The 20,410-nt window shown below is 45.8% G+C and overlaps 2 protein-coding genes across 2 annotated transcripts in view; both read left to right on the top strand.

Moving 5' to 3' along the window:
- Positions 1 to 3,539, top strand: part of RASGRF2 (Ras protein specific guanine nucleotide releasing factor 2) — a 236,367-nt gene extending 232,828 nt beyond the window's left edge. The window contains exon 27 of the mRNA XM_021699693.1: positions 3,447 to 3,539. Within this exon, the coding sequence (XP_021555368.1) occupies positions 3,447 to 3,539 (93 nt within the window). The remainder of the gene's footprint in view (positions 1 to 3,446) is intronic.
- A 7,222-nt stretch (positions 3,540 to 10,761) lies between these two features.
- The window catches only part of CKMT2 (creatine kinase, mitochondrial 2), a 31,583-nt gene continuing 21,934 nt past the window's right edge, over positions 10,762 to 20,410 (top strand). Inside the window, exon 1 of the mRNA XM_021701902.1 lies at positions 10,762 to 10,823. The gene's annotated coding sequence lies outside the window, so the exon portion shown is untranslated. The remainder of the gene's footprint in view (positions 10,824 to 20,410) is intronic.

A 20,410-nucleotide genomic window follows, 5' to 3' on the forward strand; every position in this document is an offset into this window, starting at 1 on the left:
TCTTTCTTTCTTTCTTTCTTTCTTTCTTTCTTTCTTTCTTTCTTTCTTTCTTTCTTTCTATCTTTCTTTCTTTCTTTCTTCCTCTTTCTTTCTCTCTTCCTTCCTTCCTTCATTTTTAAATAGATATTTTTTAGAATCATTTTAACTTTACAGAAAAATTAAGAAGGTAGTACAGAAGATTCCCATAAAACTCACAGCCATTTTTTCCTTATTATTTCATGGTACTTGACAAACTTGTCATGAAACTCATAAGAAAGCTTAGACAGGCCAAAACAAAACAAAACAGAACAACAAGAACAAAAAACCAAAACAAAAAACCAGATGGATTTTTTGAAAAATAAAAAGAGTAAGAAAGAGCTTTCCCTACCAGATACAGATACATATCCTAAAACTATAACCAATAAAGCAGGACTACATTGGCACAGGAGTACAAATTCAGTGGAGTGGGATACAGTCCTGATGCAGATTTTGTCTATAGGAAAATCTAATATGGAATAAAGGAGACATTTCAAGAAAGTGCCAGAAAGAAATTGACCAGTCAAGTAAAGGGAATAGGAATTTTGGCTGTCCATCTGATACCATTCACAAAAAAAATCCAGATGAGTTCATTACCTAAATATAAAAAGAAATATTCAATTATTTGAATAAAATATAGTACAAAATATCCACAACCTTTAGATTTGAAAGACCTATAGAACGTAGGAGCTGTAAATGATAAGCTTGATTAAGTTTGCTGCATCAAAATTAAAACTTCTGTATGACAAAATGCAATTATTTAAAAAGCAAAAATAAAACCAGTAGGCTAGGAGGTGATTTTTTTTAATTTTTTCTTTTGAGAGAGAGAGAGAGAGTACATGTGACAGCAAGTGGGGTAGTGGCAGAAGGAGAGGGAGAGAGAGAGAATCTTAAGCAGGCTCTATGCCCAGCATAGAGCCCGACAACGGGCTCGATCTCACGACCCAGAGATCACGACCTAAGCCAAAATCAAGAGTCAGACGCTTAATCGACTGAGCCACCCAGGCGCCCCAGGAGATGATATTTGTAACATGCAGAACAAAGGGACAGAATAACAGTATTCCTATAAGTCTGTAAGAAAAGTATAAACAACTTAAGAGAAAAATCGGCAGGGCGCCTGGGTGGCTCAGTTGGTTAAGCGACTGCCTTCGGCTCAGGTCATGATCCTGGAGTCCCGGGATCGAGTCCTGCATCGGGCTCCCTGCTCGGCAGGGGGTCTGCTTCTCCCTCTGGCCCTCCCCCCTCTCATGTGCTCTCTCTCATTCTCTCTCTCTCAAATAAATAAATAAAATCTTAAAAAAAATATTTTAAATTTGTTTAAATGGCCAGTTTTGTTTCTTATTCTGTGAGCTACCTCACCTGTTCAAAGCTTTGCCGATTTTTCTCTTTTAAAAGATTTTATTTATTTATTTGAGAGAGAGAGAGAGTGAGAGAAAGAGCACAAGAGGGGGGAGCGGGAGAGGGAGAAGCAGACTCCCTGCTGAGCAGGGAGCCCGATGCGGGACTCGATCCCGGGACTCCAGGATCATGACCTGAGCCGAAGGCAGTCGCTTATCCGACTGAGCCACCCAGGCGCCCCTAAAATATTTTTTAAGTGTTTGACTTCACTAGTGAGAAAGAAAACAAAATGCAAATTATAAAGACATCATTTTCACCTGACAGATAAACTAAATTTTATTTATTTTTAAAGATTTTATTTATTTATTTGACAGAGAGAGAGAGAGCGAGAGAGGGAACACAAGCAGGAGGAGTGGGAGAGGGAGAAGCAGGCTTCCTGTGGAGCAGGGAGCCCGATGCAGGACTCCATCCCAGGACCCTGGGATCATGACCTGAGCCGAAGGCAGCCGCTTTAATGACTGAGCCACCCAGGTGCCCCCAGATAAACAAAATTTTAAAATACTGGTAATATCAAACCTCAGAGTGTTGGATGCCAGGTACTCTTATAAACTATATGTTACAGCAATTTGGGAGGTTATATCTGCATCATCTGTTAAAATTAAAAATTGATGAACTGAGCAACCACAAGTCTTCTGCTTTGCTGGTGAGAGTAACATGGTTCATCCTCTTTAGAAAACTGTGTGGTGTGGATATTTCTTCCAACATTAAATATGCATCTACCTAATGACCCAGGAATTTCTCTCCTAGGTATTTATCCAGGGGCGAATGAAAACATGCCCACTGAAAGTCTTGTATAAAATGTTCATAGCATTTCTTGATAATAGCCGCAAACTGGAAACAGCCCAGGTGTCCATAAATAGATGAAGGGGTCAACAAATGTGGTGTATCTCTACGACTCGGCACCACTCAGCAATGACAGGGCAGGCTAGTGATATACGCCACAATATGGAAGAACTTCAAAACATTATGCTGAGTGAAAGAAGCTAGACACACAAGTACGTGCTGTATGCTTCAACTCCCATCAAATTCTCCAGTAGACAAAACGAATTCTTGGTACTAGGAACCATAGCAGTGGCTGCTCCTGGGAGCAGACTGACAGGGAAGCTGAATGAGGGAACTTCCTGGGGTAGGGAAATGGTCCTGAAGCTGTGATATATATGCTAAAACTAATCCAACTCTTAATTTTTCTTATATAAATTGTATCTCAATAAAATTAAAGCAGTATTTCCACAGAAATACTCCAGGCCCCAACATGTTTATTTTAGTGTCATTTCCTTTCCTTTCACTTCTAGGGTCCACCCCAAAGGAACATTCCCATGTGAGCACTAAGCAAACATGCTAATAAGGATTTCACTGTCACTTTGTGTAATAGTGAAATATTGACAGCAACTAAGCGCCCATCAATAAGAGATTGTTAAATAAACTCTGATAGATCACATGTTAATGCTGTACAGCAGTTCACATTCTATGTACTGACATGGGGAGCTCTCACTGACTTACACTGAAGAGACGAAAGCACAATAAGGTGTATCTGAGGATTATAAGGGAAGAAAAGATTTCTATAAGAACATGTAATATCTAGAAAGCCAGAACACTCTGGAGAATACAAACCAGATGATAACAGTGGTGTCTCTTCAGGGAAGTGTCTGGGGTGAGGAGCTGGGAGAGGACTGAAAATGTGTGATTTCTTTCTTTCTTTCTTTCTTTCTTTCTTTCTTTCTTTCTTTCTTTCTTTCTTTTCTTTCTTTTCTTTCTTTTCTTTCTTTTCTTTCTTTTTCTTTTCCTTCCTTCCTTCCTTCCTTCCTTCCTTCCTTCCTTCCTTCCTTCCTCCCTTCCTCCCTCCCTCCCTCCCTCCCTCCCTCTTTCTTTCTTCCTTTTTTTTTACAGTGAGAATATATTAATGATTTTTAAACCATGATATAACATTTTCAAATGTTCAAGAGAAAATGTTGAATTGTGCCCGATTCCGTTCAGAAAGTGTGCATACTCGTGTTCTGCAGGAACCCAAAGCTAGGATTTCCCTGTTCCTCCAGGTCACTCAGTACCTGCTTGACAAAGCCCTCATCATAGATGAAGATACGCTGTATGAACTGTCACTAAAAATTGAACCTCGGCTCCCTGCTTGAAGGTCCGGCTTCGCCCCTGAGTCTGTAGGATTCTCATGGAAAGCGGGACGGATAGAACAGTGCATGCCATGCTTCCCACAGTGCCGAGAGGACGGGGGACGGAGCCAAAGCCAGTCTCCTCCGTGCACCAAAGAAGATGGAACAGACCTGGATTCTGTCTCCAGCCAGGGAAGCCCAGATGTTTGGGGTCAAAGACAGATGCTTTCAGACTTGGGGTGGGAAAGCGAAAACATTGATCCTTGGTAGAGCTGATGGTGTGTTTTTCGTAAGGGAAGGTCATAGAGGAGGTGCAGGTAGCCATTTTAAGGAAGCAGGTAAGAAGGTCGATTTCAAAGCCTTCCCGTGCTCTGTTAGAACTCGCGGACGAGGAGAGTGGAAAAGGCCTGAGCTGTTTGTCTGGCACTGCACTGGCCTGGGTACATCTGCTAGTCTTCTCTTAGGGTTTATAACTGCCTCTGTCATATTTTCTGTATTACAAGCTTCCAGAAAAGCCGAGGCTTCCTCTGTAGGGATGGGCCACCACATGAGCAATTTCAGTCTACAGCATGTGCATGGTTTTTAGTGCATTCTAACTATTTACGCTGGAGGAATGGCATGTTCTGAAACTGCTTTTTTGGTCTTTGGGCAACAGGGCAAGAAAGACACGATGACAGCCACGTGAACGTAACTTTTTTAAAAGTAAACACTCAGTAGGCTTTGCCCCAGGGGATTCCAGCCAGGGGCTGTCTTCAGGTGGGGTAGGGGCTTCTCCCTGAGGCTGTGGGGCCTGAGAAGCCAGTGCCCTCAAAGACACAGGTGCAGAGTTTGCAGAGAGGTGCCCGCACACCTCACCCACGGAACTGTGGAATGGGACGGAAGGCCACAAAGGGCCACGGGGTTTTAGGCTGAGTGACCAGACATACTTAAAAGTCATCTCTGCACCTTGCTGGGCTCCTTCTCCACTCTCTCCACAGGAATGTGGGATTTTTTTTTCTGATTTACACAAACCATTTTTACGCTCACTATGAATACTGGTTGTATTTTTTAAAACATTGTTTAATGGGATTTTCTTTTTAAAACCCACACGTTTGTGTGCTGTTGGTAGACAGTTCTTCCCCGGTCATCTTTGTTTTTAAATATTGGGATATTTATGAGTGCAAATATTCTACATGTATGGGAGATGGGACCAACCACTCAACAGCTCCTCTCTCCGAAGACTAAATGCAGGGTTAGGCCTGCTACCCTGTGCTGGGGAAGCGACCTTACTTTCCCCAGGTTTGATGGTTGTTGAAGAAATAGGGCTAACTCACGTTTACCTCCCTCTTCTCTTCTCAGGGAGAGCTCTGTTTTAAAAGAAGAAAGAGGAAAAATACAGAGTTATTGTTACCTGAGCCTATTGCGCCTGATGATTTCTCCTAGAGGCATGAAGTATATTGATGCTGACATTGAAAAAAATTGATCTGTCTAGCTGTTTTCCCTCCTTCTTTGCACTTTAATTATCTTGTTAGAACTAACGGCTGACTAATAAATTCAGCTTGCTGGCTCATAAGGCCCAGTGGAAGCACTTGCGTTGATAATATACCATAGAGGTGGAGAATGTACATTTTTCCTGCATGGTAAGGGCCATCTCTGTACATAACTATATAGTGAAATACCAAGTAAGTAAAAGAAAATATTTATAATATTTTAAGACCATTCCAAAACTATTTTCAATAGGTCATATTAGCCAACAGTGTAGCACTAAACCCAAGGAGGGTTACTTATGAATGCTTTCTTTTTCTTTTTTTAAGAAGTTGCTTGTTTGTTCTCTTTAGTTTCGAGTAAGAGGTTGATGCATTTTAATGCATGATAAGAAGCATGGGTTGTTTGGATCCTAACGATGCATAACTTGCAATTTATTTCTCAGTGTTCACATACTGAGGGTTTGAACTAATATATGTCAACTTCACCAAGCACCTCAAGGTCTTGCCGAAGAAAAGGAAAATAAAGCTTAACTTTTTTGGCTCAAAAACATAGTCTTGGAAGGTGGACTAAAACCAGGAAAAATCAGTGACAGGACCACACACATAGTAGTTTCAGGCAAAACAACGTGTGGACAGGTCCATGCGCTCTGCTTTGAAGTCTGCAAAGTCTTCCAGAGGGGAAGAGGTCATTCGGTGTGTGGACCCTTATTTCTCTGACCCAAATATTCCCAGAGGCACTAAAGCCCTTCTTACTAAAGAAAAATGAGAGAGAGAGGAATTTCCAAATGCTCCTCCCCTTCTGGAGAGCCAGGGTTTCCTCAACTTAGTGACAAAGCTGTGTCGCCTATTTCCTGCAAAATGTTGGAAGTGCCCCGCAGTGGTCGGCTACGGCACCGTTAGTTGCTATGGTGACCCTTAGAGTTTTCTTAAGTTACATGCCCCTCCTGCTTACTAGAGTCTGAAACCTTGCTGGAACTGCAAAAAGAGAGAACTCTACCTCCAAGGGAGCTCCTTTTGATGATCTGCACCACTTTTGGACCATCGGGGATAAGAATGTGCATTTTTAAAAAACTCAATTTGGTCACATTTAAAATCGCCAAGAGCAATTTGCAGTGCTTCTGATTGTTAAAGCACCCATCCTCTTCTGCCTTTCAAGTTTGTATTTATTGTTGGGGTGTGCACTCCCAGCTGTGTCTGCCCTTATTCCATTATATGAGACCCACTTCTAAGAGCAGAAAGCAGGCCAGCCCCTAACAACCAAATAGCAAACACTTGTATTATTGCAAAATTAACCTAGAAAATCAGAAGTAAAAGCCAATTTCATGCTTTCAGATGAATGCCCACATTTTGTACTGTCCATGAAATTATCTTGGGACTTTTAGGGGATGCCTTTGGTTATTAACATCCAGTTTTGCTGCAGGGACAAATCTCTTACTTAAGCCAACGTATTATGTGACAGGTTTAGGCATGAAGTGGAGTGTTGTCACTTTTCCTTAGTGTTTCTCTGAAGGAATTTAAAGAGAGAATTTTAAACTACGGTTGCAATATTTCAAGTGGCTCTCCCGCAAAGCCCCCATTAATGTTTGTTAGATTTCATACATCTTAAAGTACTGCTTAAAAACAAATGAAACTCATAGATACTGAATAACTTAGAAGAGAAAAAACTGTCACATTCCCATTTGGAGGATATGATGATGGGTTACCACCTCTTCTCTCACTATACAAGACAAAACCTTGGGTCGACAATGACTGGGCCACTTTTTAAATTCTTAACTAAAAAAGTAATGCAATAGAGGGGTTATTCCCCCCTCCAGAATAACTTTTATTTTAAAATAAAGGATTTTATTTAGCTTTTCTTTGCAAAGTTTGGTTTTATTCCCCCTGGGGAAAAAAAAATCTTTCTCTTTGCTTTAAAGATTTTTTTTAATTCAACCTGTGAAGTTTTATCATTTTTACTGCTATTGAAATAGGATATACTATATATGGGATATATATTACATGGTGGAATAAATTATATATTATTTATGGCTAAAGAATAGAGCCAGGCTAATGCCCACAGCCAGAAGGAATACATGAACATGGTTCATTTTCATTTCAGTAAGACAGCCGATTGTAAGTGTAGATAATGACTTGAGTACAGATGCCCCTACGAGAATCCTGATAATAAGACTTGAGTCAATGAAATCTAATCACAGCATCATTTTTTTTCCCATGGCTGTGAGTGACTTAAAATCAAGACAGGGCAGAGCTGGAGTAGAAAACAACCATTTGGTTGTAGGTATAAACACAGGGATGACTGAGAAAATTATTCATCTTGGCCACACACAGCCTGAGATTAACGTTAGTGTTGATTGTACTTGATCTCATCTGCCCAAGAAAAAGAAGAGTTCTCCTGGATGTTGAACCACTGTCTTTTGCACAGTCCATTTCGTTTTTTCCCTAGAAAGGCAGTTGTGGAAGAGCCGGCCGAGGTGCCCTGGCCCTGAGCCCGAGGCCTGGATGTCCATCTGTGAGCTGGGAAACCTGAGGCCAGTGCTAAAGCCTCCTTGAGCCCGTTCCCTCATCTGCAAAATGGAACTAATCTTGATTCCTGTGCTGCCTACCTCACAGGGCTGTCTTCAGGACAAAATGAGTTAGGTTGTAAACTGTAAAGTGCTGTCCAAATGTGAGGTAGCGTGAATACCATCCTCATCTCTCTTTGGCAGAGAATTATTTAAATGTATTTCTTTGTTATGTGTGTGTGTGTGATGGACAGACCTTTGTGTTACTTTGAGAAGTATAATGTTTGTGTCCAGTAACTTTGCAAATCTGCTGACGTTTGTGACTCTGACAGAGGGGTTTGTGCCATGGCCTAACACTTGCCAGGTGGGGTGTGGTTTATACCTATATGCAAATTAAATTTTGCCTTTCTTGGTTCTCGAAAATCTCGTTAGTCTCTTCATTGATTCTTTTTGCATTTTTCTACCTCGTCGTCTTTGTAGCAATGGGCTTCCTCAGATATATTCATTTACTTCTAAAGTTCAGGAGAAAATAAAGTTTGGAAGAAGCCTACGTTGCAGGCACTAAAATGTCAGAGAATTCGCGGGAACCTCAGAAAAAATATCAAGGGCCATCAAGCCCCACTGTCTTTCCAGTGCTTGAATCTTTCCTGTGACATCCCCAGCCCACGTCTGACCACCTTTGAACACCCCCAGGCACACAGAACTCATTACTGCCCAAACAGCTCCGTTCATCTAATGGTAACTCAACACCCATGACCAGGCTGAGTGCATAGGGGACCTGGCCAGGCCATCATTCCGACCTCGGATGGGCTACTGAGCCGTCTGAGGCCAAGTTCCTCACCTATGAAATAAGACACGAATCTGTCCTTAGAATTACTGCAATGGCTATGTGGAATAATGTATATAAAAATACTCTAACTTTAGTCAAGTAGATGAGGTTGTGCTAACATTCCGAGCTGAAGGGAGCATGATGCAGCTGTTGCACACAAGTGAGAACTGAGGGAAGGAAGAATTTGGGTGTCTCCTATTTCCTTGGCTTCCCTTTCCAATTCTGAAATGAGTAATGAGGCTGGTGGGGATTCAGGAACCCAGGTTCTTCTCATTTAATGAGTTGGCCACCCCACACAGCATTGCCCTTGCCTGCCACCACATCCAGACTCCAGCTGGACTCAGGAGTGGGAAAGAGAGTAAGCCCGGGACAGATTTCCTCTAAAGCAAGTGATAGGGCAGTTGCACGCCTCACTTCTGTTCCTGTCCGTGTGGCAAGAGCCAGCCACATGGCCACACTGGCTACTAGGTGTGGAGAGAGCCCCCGAACTTTGAAGGGAGTTGGCAGCGATGAGAAAGGGATAAATGGCATACAACAGGGATAATGTTTGAAGGATTTTTGGAACTGTGGAATTATGTTGAGTCACTTGTTACCCACCCCTGTCATAAGCTTTACGATGGCCAGGTCCCCCAAAGGAAAGCAGCACAGCACCCCATTTTCTCAGCGATGTGCCCACTTCTTTTCTGACCTTACTAACTTCTGTAAAATGACCCTGTAAGAGATGAGGGCTTGAGGTAAGAGGGGGGTCTTGGGGAGTGGGGAGCACTAAATGTCCATTAGAAAGGAATTGGGGAAAAAAGAAAAAGAGGAGTTTCTCATTGTAACTGCCATTCTTTAAACTCTACCTCTCCATGCTCATCAACACGTCATCATTTTCTGGACCTGGGATCTGGGTTCCTTCAGGGTCACTAGATTTATTTCAACTGGTGTCTGAAATGACTGGAAAGAGTGTGCCCACAAAAGAGCTATTTTGGAGGAAATAAGCCTCAACTGCCCCTTCCCCCCTCACTCCTAACCCCAACCCGCAGAGCCCAGCCTACGGAGAGGCTCGTCACCCCAGAGACCTCCAGCTTCCTGCCCGTTCTGCTGGAGGACGCCCCCAGGGGCTGGAGAGACCATGGTCCATTATGATAGAACGTGCAAACTGGGAACCCTGACTCTCTAGAAGATCATGCAGTCAGTTTGGTCTCAATCTGCAAATGTTTTAATGAAATAACACAGAAGAGCCTAGAAAATATCTGAATATATCATATGTAGAAAGGGTAAGTATGGTTTTGTAAAAATTTCGATTCGGTGTAAGCTAGGTCAAAATGATAGCATATATATTAACTGAGGTAGGACCATTACAAAGTGAGGCACTTGCATGCTATGTGCACAGCTTGAGGCATTTTCACACATGCATGGACCCATACAATCACCCCCAAATCAGGAAACTTCCCAGACCCCAGAAGGTCCCCTCATGCACTCTCCCAGTCAGTGACCCCATGCAAAGGTAACATTTATTTTTGCTTTGGGTCATAATTAAAAGAAGTAGAAACTCTGAAAGAGAACCACTCTAGGTGGGAGGTTATTTCTGGGCTCTACCCCCTGCTCCGGGTTGGACCCTGAGAGAAAAAGGGAAAGGAACCTGGCCGTAGAGGCTGGGTACGTGACCGTCACCAGAGAGCCAGGCAGCTCCCTTTGAAATGTCAGGGCTGCAGCCCAAGTCCTCGTGGGTCACTGCTATTTACAGCCAACCTTTCTGGTTGGGGGCGCATGTCCCAAGCAGGGCTATTTTTAAGCAGGGATGTGGCCTGCAGGGCCTTCTGGACGATACATTAAACTGGTGCGGATTGAAAGGGAAATTGTCTAGCAGTCTACTTCAGAGGGCTTGATCTAAAAGAGAAACGTGATTGTCGTTGTCCCTGAACCCGGGCCCCAGACAGCAAGTTGGAAGGACCTCTTCTGGCCCCTGGCTCAGAGCTCGGTTAGCGGCTGGCGAGGGGGGAGCTTTACCCATCTTCTACCTCGCAGCCCTCAGCTGAGGGCTGCGGAGGGGGTCGTTCTCCAGAGCCAGCCGCCTGCCCCCGCCCCTCTCGCGGGATGGGGCCGCTGAGGGAACGTGGGAACCAATCCCCTAACAGGTGCGGCAGCCCCCCTGCCGGCGCTTCCACCCCGAAGCCGAAGCCGGGCTCTGCGGGGCTGGGCGGTCCGTCGGCCAGGCTGCGGGTCCGAACCTGGCAGAGCCCTGGGAGCGGCGGCCTCCAGAACCGGACATGGGGGAGGGCAACGTTTGGGGGAAAGGGCAGGTGCTGGAGAGCCCAGGGCCCAGCGGGAAAGCGTGCGAAGCCCGCCTTCAAGGGCAGCGCGGTGGGAGCCAGCGCGCCCTGACGTCCGACCGGAGAGTCGGGATTGGCCGAGATGGGCCCCCGCCCCGCCCAGCCCCGAGGCTTTTCAAGGCCAAGGCCGGCCCGGGCGGTTTACACTCCTCAGCTGTTGCGGGCAGCGGGACGTGGGAGATTCCGGCTCCAAGGTCAGTGAGCCCATGAAACCTGACTTTCTTCCTGCAAAGCGGGGGCGCTGCTAGAGCCAGTGTGGGGGTTCTTGTGAGCGGTGGGCCGAGGGCTGCGGGCCGGGACCTCTGGTGCCGCGGTGACAGCTCTCACGGGCACGGCTCGCGGGCGAGGGATTCGTGGCGACTCCCTGAAGAAGCCGTCGGAGTGCGGGCCTTGCTGCCCGCCCGCTCTTCCCCGCACACACAGGCGCCGGCGGCCATTCCCTGCGACAGCTCTGCAGTGAGGAGCGGCCCTCGGCACCTTGCTTGTCCGCTTGTTTCTGACGGCGCCTTAGGAATTTTTCTTGATGGAAAATCTAAATGTTTCTGCGTTTGGGGCCTTAACCCTCAACTAATCCATTCGTTTCTGGGAGTGATTTTTGATTTTCAACCCCAGCAGCATCAAAAACAGGTGCAAAGAAGTGACTCCGGATAAGTAAGTGGGAAAATGAACCTTTTGAGGCCCTCCAAAGGAGCTAATTACTAATTAACCCAACAGCTGGACCCAATTTAAATTGGCTAATACTATTGCTAGAGAGTCATTTTTGAAATCCCTAATCCATTAATAACGAGCCACGTAACTGGTTTGCCCCCATCAGAGGTAAAAATGCAGCACAGTTGGCCGAAACGTGCTTCGTCTCTGGCAAAATGTGTTTCTTGTTTGCTTGTTGGCTGGGTTGGCTCACGGCGGCTTACGGTCAACCCTGGCTTTGACCCTTGAGTGGATGACATCTCTGGCTTCCCGTGCTCTGGTGGGTGTGGAGAGTGACATGTGCCACCAGAACAAGCCACCCTCGCTCGGCTGTCCTCAGTGCTGCCCTTTAGACCCTCCCTCAGCACTGCCCTGGCTCTGCGGCCCCGCGCAGGGTCAGCTGCAATCACGTGAGGGGGCAGTTCCTGCCCTTGTGACAAGGTTATGCTCGGTCAGCTGCTGTGCTGTTTCCAGAAGTGCCACTTCTCTTCCGTTTTGGAACTTGTGTCCTTGGTCTGCTAACTCCGCCCAAGAAGAACACAACCACCACCAGAACTTGGCAAGGGGGCTTCCTGAGTGAGCAGGCTCTCAGAGGATATTTGGGTGTTATTAGCTGTGTGGGTGCTCCACGTCCGCCTCTGAACTTAGAGGTGCTTTCCCCCCCCACACCCAGCCTTTAGAGTTAACCCTTCCGTGGGCTAAGACTCCATTTCAGCAAAGGGCATGAGGGCCACCTGCCTCCACGGACTCTGCCAGTTCATGATGAAATCCTATCCTTAGAGAACGGGCCAGAGGCCAGGTCAGTTTTCCTAAAGGGGTGACTGAGAAAGGTCCAGAAAATCATGGGGTGGGAGGTGGGATGAGGAATGGGGAGTCCTGGGTATTCAGAGGCAGGAGGAGGATTGGTTCTGAGGCAGACTTTGCCCCCTGGCTTAGAGGCCCCGGGGCTCCATCCCTGCCGCAGCCTAGAGGAGCCATTTGTCATCTTTGTGTCAGCTGGGAGTTCCTGCCCCACTGAGCCAGGAATCCTGCAGGGAGCCAGTCCTGAAGGTGGCTGTTGGAGGTCACAGCGGTGCCCCCTTGCCTTGAAGCCACGCACAATCCTTTCCTTGGGCAGCAAAGAAGGCACCCACTCCTTTACAGCATTTCACAAGACTAGATGGTTCCTAACTTACTATCTTCTTGAAAACAATTTACCTGTGAGAGATGAGTCTGGTAATGGTCATATGTGTACGTTAACAGGAGCCCTAGGAGAGGCCTCTGGTTTACAGGGAAGGACTATAAATATCTCCTGCTTATGACTTTTTACTTGCTGTATAGAGCAGAGGTGACCAACGGTGCCCATGGGTGACAGTGTATCTAGTGGTGGTGAAGTAACTTGAACCCTTTGCTCTCGGGGAGAACTGGAAGGAGAGAGCCATTTTCTGCTGGCCTAGTAGACTGGCATCATGGGAATTTGTTCAGGGTGTTCTGTGGAGCTGGTCCAACCCTAGGGATGTCCTCTGTTTTGGGGTGACTCTCTGGAAGGAAGCTGACACGTGGTCCTCCTCTTGCCCTCCACTGCCCTCCAGCCCCGACGAGTTCAAACATGTGGACGCCATGTACAGCTGGATCAGAAATAACTCTGAGTCAGCAGAAAGGCACCTGTGGCGTCTTTATCCAGGATATTCAGGAAGACCAGGAATGTCCAAATTGAGGCAGTGACAGAACCCAAGGCCTCCACATTCCAGGATGTGACAGAACCCGACAGAACTCTTAGACCAGGACCCAGACTCCCAGGGTGCCTGCTAGGACAGAGAGAGAAACAGCTCTTGGGCATGGTGACCAAAGGACTTAATATGGTGGTTCTTATTTTTTAACAGAGCAGGTCCCAACAAACAATATTATTGGCTTTTGCTGTGATCTTGCACCCTGGGTAGAAGCCTCCCTCTCTTGGAGCCCAGGGATTCTGCCAGATTTTAGCCCTGATGCTGTAAACAGTGCTTTTCACATAGAGGTGTTCCAAGTTAGGGAAACAGAGCCCTTCAATTGGGGGGGGGGGCGGCGCTAGAGACAACGTCCCTCCTTACCCCTGCAGCTCCTCCCCCTGTATAAGGGAGGAGACAGAAGGGAAGGAGAGGGAAGACAAGCCTATGCCCCACCAGCTTAGAAAAAGGCAGGCTGGCCCAGCGTCCCCTGAATGGCCGGCAGGCACATTGGGCACCTGGTGTCTGAGTGGAGCAGACAGAGGAGCCCTGACATCTGGGCTACCTCAGGAGCCTGAGGACAAGGAAAGAGAGTGGCTTATAATATTCCGGGAGTCTGGGGAGTCACATGCTTTGAGGGGACATTCCTGTGTCTAGGAGCTGTTGTGATAAGTGCATCTCTATGGTCTTGGGGAGTCTGAGTGGAGGGTTCTGTGGCATGCCCAGTCCTAAATCACAGGTGCTTTTTGATTACTGATCAGTGCAGAGCTGCCTGTCAAGTGCTGTGGTCTACAAGGAGCCCAAATCCAGGGCCAAAGACACACCTGGTTCAAATCCCAGCTCTTTCAACACGCCTCTAGACCTGGAGCAAGTCACCTAACCTCTCCTGAGCCTCTCTTTCCCCCATGTACAAAATAATGCTTACTTGGCAGGATTGTTGCAAAGATTGAAGACATTGTTTGTAAGGCCCCTTGCATGGTGCATGGCTCATGGTAGGAGCTCAATAAATGTTAGTTAAAAAAAAAAACAAAAACAAAAGACAACAGGTTTGACTGGGCATGCAGGGATGGAAAGGACATCCCAAGTGGAAAAGCGGAGTAAGGGATCAGAGGTGGGTGAAGCCAGTAGGTGAAGGATTGTCAACTGGGGATAAGATCAAGATCCCCTGATAACAGGGGTCTGGAGAAGAACTTAGGAGCCCAAGTAATTAAATCCATTTAGTCAACTCAGATGTTGGTTTTTATTTATTTATTTATTTTTATTTTTTTAAAGATTTTATTTATTTATTTGACAGAGAGAGACACAGCGAGAGAGGGAACACAAGCAGGGGGAGTGGGAGAGGGAGAAGCAGGCTCCCCGCCGAGCAGGGAGCCCAATGTGGGACTCGATCCCAGGACCCTGGGATCATGACCTGAGCCGAAGGCAGTCGCTCAACCGACTGAGCCACCCAGGCGCCCAGATGTTGGTTTTTAGAGCATGATCAGTGGATCTGAAAGTATGCAATGGGTTCCTTCTAGAATGTAACACCTGGGAGAGGTCTCCTTGAGCCCATTATATAGATGGAGTTGCTAAGGCTCAGATTCCCAGACCCAGTAGGGGCTTGGAAAATCACCTGTGAAGCTCTTTTCAAATGCACATGTGATGGCCCCATTCTTACAGAAACTCATTCAAAAGATACAGTCTAGAAATCTGGACTTCTGACACGCTTCACAGTTGATTTACTTTTTAGCTTGTTACTTTTTTAAATCCTAAAATTCTACATGCTTATTTTTACTAGTGACACAATACAGAGTTCTATTAAGAAAAAAATTAATAATCTGCCTCTTCCAAGTCTCTTGTTCTGAAGTAACCCTTTGAGAAGTATGAATAACCTTCAATACTTTATGTTCACATAAATATATGCAAATGCACATATATTTATACTGTTATAAAACTAGACCCACTCATTCTCATTGCTATGCCAGTAGTTTTTTCTTTTAACCTAAAAAATATGGTATAGATGTTCATCCAGGTTAAGTGGAGGCAGTTTTAACTAATTCTTTACTAGCTGTGGAATATTCCACCATCTGAATGTGCCACACTTAATACAACCCTTCTCCCTCTGATGGACAGGCGACTTCCAGGTTTCCTTTGTCCGTTTGCCCCTGCAAACAGTGCTCCATAATCCTCCTGTGAGTCTCTTCCTATATACTGCAGCTTTATTTCTGCAGAATGGATTTTCCAACTGTGATGCTTGGGCCAGTGACTATGCACCTGTTAATAGAGGTTTCTTGGTTCACTTTCCAAAATGTTTGTAGTGTCTCACTGAGCAGTCCAGGTGATTGGATCACAGCCGACAAGGGGAGGGCTATGCAGAGCTGCACCCTGTCTCACCTCCTGCCTCCCTGACCCTCCTCAGCACTACTCAGCAGGAGCCTTTTAAGACCAAAAGAAGGCCTGTCCTTGCCCTTTGCATGGGCCTTTATTTATTGCTCCCTCCAGCTTTATTGAGATGTAATTGGCACGTACCATTGTATAAGCTGAAAGTGTACATTGGATACAAGTATAGATTGTAAAATGATTGCCATCATAGCATTAGCTAACGCCTGTATCGCCTCACATAATTACCCTTTCCATTTTGTGGTGAGAACATTTAAGATCTACTCTCAGCAACTTTCAGGGATCTAATACAGTATATTAATTATAATTAATCATTATGCTATACGTTAGATAAGTGGAAATAACCTTGGACCAACATCTCTCCATTTCTTCCACTCCCCACCCACTAGTAGCCACCACTCTGCTCTGTTTCTGTGAGTTCAGTTTTTTAGATTCCATGTAAGTGATGTCATGCAGTGATGTCTTTGTCTGACTGATTTCACGTACATAATGTCCTCAAGGCTCACCCATGTTGTAGCAAAGGCAGGATGTCCTTATTTCTCATGGCTAAATACTATTTCATTGTATATATATGCATCTTCTTTATCCATTCATCCAGTAGCAGACACTGGGGTGTTTCATATTGTGGCTATTATGAAAAATGCTGTAACGAACATGTAAATGCAGGTTTCTCTTTGAAGTACTGATTACATTTTCTTTGAACGTATAACCAGAAGTGGCAATGCTGGATCATATGGTAGTTCTACTTTTTTTTTTTTAAAGATTTTATTTATTTGACAGAGAGTGGCAGTGAGAGAGGGAACACAAGCAGGGGGAGAGGGAGAAGCAGGCTTCCCGTGGAGCAGGGAGCCCGATGCGGGGCTCAATCCCAGGACTCTGGGATCGTGACCTGAGCCAAAGGCGGACACTTAACGACTGAGCCACCCAGGCACCCCGGTAGTTCTACTTTTTAATTTTTGAGTTATCTCCCCACTGTTTTACATTCCCACCCACAGTGCACAAAGGTTCCCTTTTTATCCACATCCTCACAAATACTTCTCTTGATTTTATTTCTTTACTGAAGTATAACTAACATACAGTGTTATCTTAGTTTCAGGCATACAACATAATGGTTGAACAATTCTGTATGTAAGTCAGTGCTCACCGCAGTAAGTGCAGGCGCCATCTGTCGCCAACAGTGTTTTCCGTCTCACTGACTCTATTCCCTATGCTGTACTTCTCATCTCTGTAACTTATTTCAAAACTGAAATTATGTACCTCTTCATCCCCCACCCATCTCCCCTCTGGCACCTACCAGTTTGTTCTCTGTATTTGAGTCTGTTTTTGCCTCTCTCTTTTTTCTTTGTTCAGTTGTTTTCTCTCTTAAATAGTGAAACCTTGTGGTAGTTTTCTTCCTCGGTTTGACTTATTTCACTTAACATTATACCCTGTAGGTCCATCCATGTTGTTGCAAATGGCAAGATCTCCTTTTTTATGGCTGAGTAATATTCCTGTGTATGTGTGCGTGTGTGTGTAGACATACCACTCTTCTTTATCCATTCATCTATTGATGGGCACTTGGGTTGCTTCCATATTCTGGGCTGTTGTAAATAATGTTGCAATAAACATAGAAGTACATATATTTCTTTTTGAATTAGTGTTCGTTTTCTTTGGGTAAATACCCAGTAGTGAAATTACTGGATCCTGTGGTATTTCTGTTTTCAGTTTTGAGGAACCCCCATACAGTCTTCCACAGTGGCTGCACCAATTTGCATTCCCACCAACAAGGGTGCAAAGGGTTCCTTTTTCTCCATATTTGCCAATACCTGTTATTTCTTGTCTTTTTGATTCTAGCCACTCTGATAGGTGTAAGGTGACATCTCATTGTGGTTTTGATTAGCATTTCCATGGTGACTAGTGAGCGTCTTTTCATGTGTCTGTGTACCGTCTGTATGGCATGGGCCTTTATTTAATGATCTCCACAGGAGCAGAATTTCTGACTGGGAGCAGCTAAGTGTAATTGTCCTGCAGAAAAGCTCTTGTTCTCCAGCTCGGGGGTGCCTTGGGCAAGCAGCAGGCCTGAGAAGTCCCTGCGGATGGGGCCTAGAAGGAGAAGCTATGCGGGCTGATGGACATGAGGGCTCCTGGGAGGAAGCCATAGGCACAGAAGTGTTGCAGTCTGGAGGGCAGGAACAGGCCTGGCCTGCCAGGGATGCACCTCCCCGGAGGACCAGGCATCCTCATGAGACAGGGGAGCCTAGGGACAAGGGTCTGTCCTGGCTGAGCAAGCCTAGGAAGGCCCTAGAAGACAGCCTGACCCAGGAAATGGCTGGACTGAGGGGCAGGACAGAGGGTGTCAGACAAAAGCATCCCTGGGAAGAACCCTGTGGGGCTCCAGGCAGGCTCTGTAATCACGCCTCGGGCCTTTCCATGCCACTGGCGGGTGTTTGCAGTGTGTTCAACTGATAACTCTGTCAGTCATGAGGAGTGAGGAAGCATGCAGACCACTTCCCTTGGACAAAGCTGGGCTGTTTGCTGAGGTGAAGGGAGAATGTCCTCAAACACTGTGGCAGCAGGTAGAGGGATTGTCTCTGTACTCCTTTTTCATCTTTATTATTATTTTCATTTTATATTTGAGAAAACAAAGACTTGGAAAGCCAAATAACTTCCTCAGGACAATAGAGAATTGTAAGTGGCAGAACTGGATTCAAATGCAGAATATCCGGCTTCAGAGCCTCTGATCCTGATGCTACTCCTGTGTCTGTTTGTGGCTGCTAGTTCCCTGTCACTGCTGGTGTCCAAGGAGGGCCTGGGTGAGCCCCCAGGAAAGCCCAGTGAGAGGATTTAGGCACAGGTGGATGGTTGGACAATTTCCATCCTTTCCAGTCTAGACCTCTCTCATGAGGCCTCAATCATATTAAAAGACAGGACGTCCAGGGACACCTGGCTGGCTCAGTCAGTAGAGCATGTGACTTTTGATATTGGGGTTGTGAGTTCAAGCCCAGTGTTTGGTGTGGAGCTTACAAGAAAGAGAGAGAGGGAGGGAGGGAGGAAGGAAGGAAAGAAAAGAATAAAAAAGAAAGGAAAGAAAAGAAGTCATTCCCTCTGGAATACCTCCCAGGTACCTCCAGTTCAACCTGATCATCCTGCCCTTTCCTATACCCCAAACCTGCTCCCCAGCCAGGATTCCTAGTCAAGTGAAATCCTCCAGTCAGAAACCTGGGAGGCTTCCAAGACTGCTTCATGACTCTCATGCCCGCATCTGACTGGTCACAAAAGCCCCTGAGCCCACCCACTAAGTATCTTGGAACTTCTTCCATCTATCTCCATGAAGCCTTCCCACCACCATGGCTAAAGCCCAGAACATCTCCTGCCTAGTTTATTCCAGGACACCAGCACCTGATTTCCCTGCCTCTAGACCCTTCTCCCTTTCTCACCAATTTACCAATTTAGTAACATTAGCCACAAGAACTTCTGACACTTACTGCCTGTTCCCTATATATCAATATTTGTGCTGAGGGCTCATTTAATCCTCACAAAACCTCTATGAGTAGGTCCCATGATTAGCCCCATTGTAGAGGTAAGGAAACTGAGCAGCACTTCTCAAATTGTCTGTAGCAAAAGCTGTCATTAATTTCTAAGCCACAGCAGACCAATACATTTGTAAAACATAATGTACAATTACTAGAAAAATAAAATACAGGCATAGAAAATGCCAGCTTAAATTTTCTTAATTAAAATTTCTCTATCAAAGTGCCATAAGCATTCTAAATGCTTACTCTCAATTTTTCACCTTCTCTAGAAAAATCTTGATGTATCAGGTAGACTTGGGTCTTCTCCGCTGCTAATTCTCTTTGCTCATGTCACTTTTGATTATAATGATCTGTTTTTACAATGATTTCTCTCTCATTCCAGACCATAAGCTTCTGGAGGGCAGCCCCAGAATCTGACACAGGGATTGATTCTCTAATGTTGAATGGATGGATAGACAGCCAGGCAGATGGACAAATGGATGGATGAATAAATGAGATTCAAGGCAAGCCCTCAGGCTGCAATGTGATCTCCACTGGGGAGGCTGCGTTGACACTTTGCACGGGCCACTCACTGAGTGGTTGTCCTTGGCCTCATTCAGATCTGTCCCTGGAAGCTGCAAGTGTTCTGGAATCTAGAATCAGTCAGGGTTGTGCCCAAATCATGGGCTTTCCTTGGGCCTTTGGGGAGAGTCAGCCACCACAAATCCTAGGCAGATTCAGCCCCAGTTTAATTCAACTCTAAATTTCAGGACAATTGCTTTCCATAGAGTTCCTCCAAAGCCAAATTTAGATCAGTGACTGTGGCCCAGGATGCCATGTCCTCATCCTAATGATTTTGGCCCTAGGCATGGAACAGGGGTATAATTAGCCTTCATTCCTCCCTTCCTTTCTGCAGCATTCACAGGTAGATTAAATCTGGTGTAGGCTGAGGGCAGTGGCTACTCTTCCACCTGGAAGATGGCTGCAAAGCAGCTGGCCAGAAGGACGCATGCATGCAGTCACCCACAGCCATCTGTTTATGGGCGTGGGTTTGTGGTGTTTAGTCATTGTTTCTGCTCCAATCCTTGGTTGTTTGTGACCTGGTACTAGTCACAGGGCAGGTGGGGACAAGCAATATGTCTGATCAAAACCAGACAAGCCCAGTGTAGCTGCGTGGTGTGGTCTCAAACCAGACCACGCCCTCCCAGGGGCTCCCACGGGGCGCTGGCTTCCATGGCAGAACACCTATCCCATGATCTGTACCGGTTCCGACCATGGCCTGGGAGAACAGACTGCTGGCCTTGAATTCCAGCATTGCCACTCACGAACTTTGTGGTTTGGGGCAAGTTACAAGTTACCTTTCTTTACCTCCATTTGCGTATCTGTGAAATGGGGATAATAAGAGCATCAACCTCATGGGTCTGTTGTGAGGATTAAGTGGGGGTGATAACCACAAAGCCCAGCACATCACGAGTGCTACACAGGAGTTTTCCCCTCAGACTGTGAGCACTGTAAAAGCTGCCCCATAATAAGCACTTA

This window comes from Neomonachus schauinslandi, chromosome 7 (assembly GCF_002201575.2).
Source record: "Neomonachus schauinslandi chromosome 7, ASM220157v2, whole genome shotgun sequence".
NCBI lineage: Eukaryota > Metazoa > Chordata > Mammalia > Carnivora > Phocidae > Neomonachus > Neomonachus schauinslandi.